At 36.9% G+C, this 3,397-nt stretch overlaps 1 protein-coding gene across 2 annotated transcripts in view; it reads right to left on the reverse strand.

The window, feature by feature from the left end:
- The window catches only part of LOC130229483 (CMRF35-like molecule 9), a 3,964-nt gene extending 2,214 nt beyond the window's left edge, over positions 1–1,750 (reverse strand). Inside the window, exons 1-3 of one of the 2 annotated variants that reach the window (XM_056458431.1) lie at positions 1,639–1,750; positions 976–1,281; positions 581–625 (exon numbers count right to left, since the gene is read on the reverse strand). In XM_056458431.1, the coding sequence (XP_056314406.1) occupies positions 581–625; positions 976–1,281; positions 1,639–1,696 (409 nt within the window). In that variant the 5' untranslated portion in view covers positions 1,697–1,750. Of the gene's footprint in view, positions 1–580; positions 629–975; positions 1,282–1,638 lie in introns of both variants that reach the window. The other variant, XM_056458351.1, reaches the window with a different exon arrangement.
- Positions 1,751–3,397: the final 1,647 nt, after the last annotated feature.

Consider the following 3,397-nt stretch of genomic DNA (forward strand, 5'->3'; position numbering starts at 1 on the left):
TTGATGGATGGATGGATAGATGGATGGAAAGGTGAATTAGGTTGAATGTGAATTGACTGGAATATATGGGAATGAAGGGTTAGTTGAATGAATGGATGAATTAGGTTAGATTGGAACTATGGACAGATAGACAGATTAATTAAGATGAATGGGAATGATAGATGGACGGGGAAATGATTGAAATAGATGGAACTGGAGTGTTTGATGGATTGATGGATGAATTAGAATGAATGAGTGAATAATGGTTGGATGGATTGATGAATTAGGATGGATGAATGGATGGAAATTGACTGGAATAGATGTGAATAAAGGGTTGGATGGACAGATGGATTAGGATTGATGGGAATGAAGGGTTGGTTGGATGGATGGGGAATTTAGTGTAATAGATATGATTGAAGAGTTGGTTGTATATGGATGGTTTATTTGATGGGTTATACATTTATAGAAATTGTTGCTTGGTTGGAAATTGATTTGAATAGATGAGAATGATGGGTTGGTTTGGTGGATGGATTGATATATTTGGATAGTTGAATATAATGGATATATTCGGAATTGACTCAAATGGATGAATGGCAATTACCTGTTTTGTCTGTGAATGCTCTTGATGTAGTTGGTCTGGTTACACCTGCTGGAACAGGAGTGAATATTAATGTTAAAAAGCCATGCATATGTAAGTGCTCAAACAAGTGTTTACTCCATGTTTTTGATTAACATGTAACTACAAAGTATATGTTCACACTTTCCAAATACAGGATTAAAACAAAAGACGATCTCTGATAAATGGTATATCTTAAAAAGTTAGCTTTCAATATCTCTGAACATGCATTTTTACTCAACTTAACGTAAGAGTCTTCACAAAAATACAAGCAACACTAATTTTTACTACAGAAAGCCATACGCCAGGAACAGGCGCATGAACCAACAGCTCACAGAACTCCTAAATAACTAATAAAGCACATTAAATCAACATCTTACCCTCAGTCACATGTAGAGTCAGATACATGTATGTGTCTTTGAGAAGTCTTTCCACTGCACAGACATAGGTGCCGGAGTCTGACAGCTGCAGATCCGCAATGGTCACAGTGAAGTCCGAGCCTTTGTCATATAATGTGTATCTCTCTCTGCGAGTGGGATTCTCTCTCGTTTCCGACTGAATGAGGATATTCTCTACAGCACAAGAGTCTCTGCAGAAATATTTGGTGCTCAAAAAAGCCCAAAAATGAGAACACTCTAAAGTGACGCTTCCTCCAACGGGAGCAGAGATAGGATTCGAAGACGCCACTGGAAATGAAGAATCCGACAGGAAGTGAAGTCACATGATCAATGTGTTTTATCTTTAACATGGTTAGTCCTCGGTTATGAAACACATCTACATTTTAAAGGTGACCTATTATGCCCTGGTTGCCCTAATAATACTAACTCTCTGAAACTGACCCTTAAATAAGTGTTTACCATTAGAAGCTGCTTCTATCCACGCACTGCTGCCACACAACTATGCCTAAACCCCTTTAAAAGGTGATTTTTGCATAATAGGTGCACTTTAAAACTGTTTTTAACTCAAGAACCCAATTATACTCACATTTGTTCTTTACAATTCACAAAATACACTGATATACTTCAAATATAAATGTCTCTCACCCTTAAAGATGCTGGATAGGACCACCAGAAAGCTCCACATGTTTAAAAGAGGTTTCATTTCCGCTTAAAAGAAGTAACGAGGCTTAGAAAGGCATCAAATCTGCTTGGCAGTCTGTCTTTATGCCAGTCTGTATGGCTTTTCGTCAGTCCTTCCTATTGAGACACCGGCGCTGATGCAAATGTGACGCAACATGAACTGTAGTCTCATTTCTGAACGCATTTCTGCTTCATCACTTGTCTGTGCATGTCTCAGTATTAGTAAATAACATCTACATGAGTTTTAGACGCTTTTATATTTACATTTATTTGATTTTGATGAATAAATGCATGAAATCAATGCATGAATGAAAGTGTTTACAATGATGAGCCATTAGTTAATGCGATAATTGACAATACAAAATATATTTGATTACAGAAGTAGCTGTTGCACGGGTATTTGTGACAATAGCAAGAAATGTCACGGTGTTCTTTTATGCCAAAAATCATTAGAATAATCAGTAAAAATCATGTTCAATTAATATATTCTGTAAATCCTCTACTGTAAATATGTCAAATTGGTAATACACATTGCTAATAAATAATTGAAACAATTTTAAAGATGATTTCCTCAATATACACTACCTGACAAAAGTCTTGTCGTTGATCCCAGTTTTAAGAGCAACAAATATTAACTTGACTTCTAGTTGATCAATTGGAAAAGTGGTTGAAGGTGGTTTTATCAGATGAATCACCTGTTAAACTGCATCCCAATCATCACACATACTGCAGAAGACCTACTGGAACCTGCATGGACCCAAGATTCTCACAGGAATCAGTCAAGTTTGGTGAAGTAGAAATCATGGTTTATGGTTACATTCAGTATGCAGGCGTGCGAGAGATCTGCAGAGTGGATGACAACATCAACAGCCTGAGGTATTAAGACATTTGTGCTGCCCATTACATTACAAACCACAGGAGAGGGCAAATTCTTCAGCAGGATAGCGCTCCTTCTCATACTTCAGCCTCCACATTAAAGCTCCTGAAAGCAAAGAAGGTCAAGGTGCTCCAGGATTGGCCAGCCCAGTCACCAGACATGAACATTATTGAGCATGTCTGGGGTAAGATGGAGGAGGCGTTGAAGATCAATCCAAAGACTCTTGATGAACTCTGTGAGTCCTGCAAGAAGGCTTTCTTTGCCATTCCAGATGACTTTATTAATCAGTGATTTGAGTCATTGCAGAGATGTATGGATGCAGTCCTCCAAGCTCATGATGGAGTCATGCAGCATGACTTTATATTCTATACTGGACATTATTTCTGTTAAATGACAAGACTTTTGTCTGAGCAAAGTCAAACCTTACCGTCCTAAATAAATCATTAGAAATCAAGGCATGATCATATTTTATTGTGCTCAAATAAGCGTAATCTATAGAGGCCTTTGCCTTTCAAGCTACTTCTGATACCAAATGATCAACTAGAAGTCAAGTTGTTATTTGCTATTCCTAAAACTTGCATAAGCGACTAAAAATTTGTCAGGTGGTGTACAGAAGTGAACAAAATTGTTGCTACTCTTCTATTTCGTCCAGGACAGTTTGCCTTTTTGTAATGCTTTTGTTGAGCCACAATTCGAAAGCAATATTCAATTTTCATTAGTTTACTCATGAGCTTTCAGATCATATATGTTTTTTTTTGTGGTCACATGTTAAAATTAGTCAACAAAAATAATGTTAATCAAGATTCTGAAATATTGATACCTTTTAAAAGTAAGATTAACTGAGAT

The sequence above is a fragment of the Danio aesculapii genome, chromosome 1 (assembly GCF_903798145.1).
Source record: "Danio aesculapii chromosome 1, fDanAes4.1, whole genome shotgun sequence".
NCBI classification, from domain to species: Eukaryota; Metazoa; Chordata; class Actinopteri; order Cypriniformes; family Danionidae; genus Danio; species Danio aesculapii.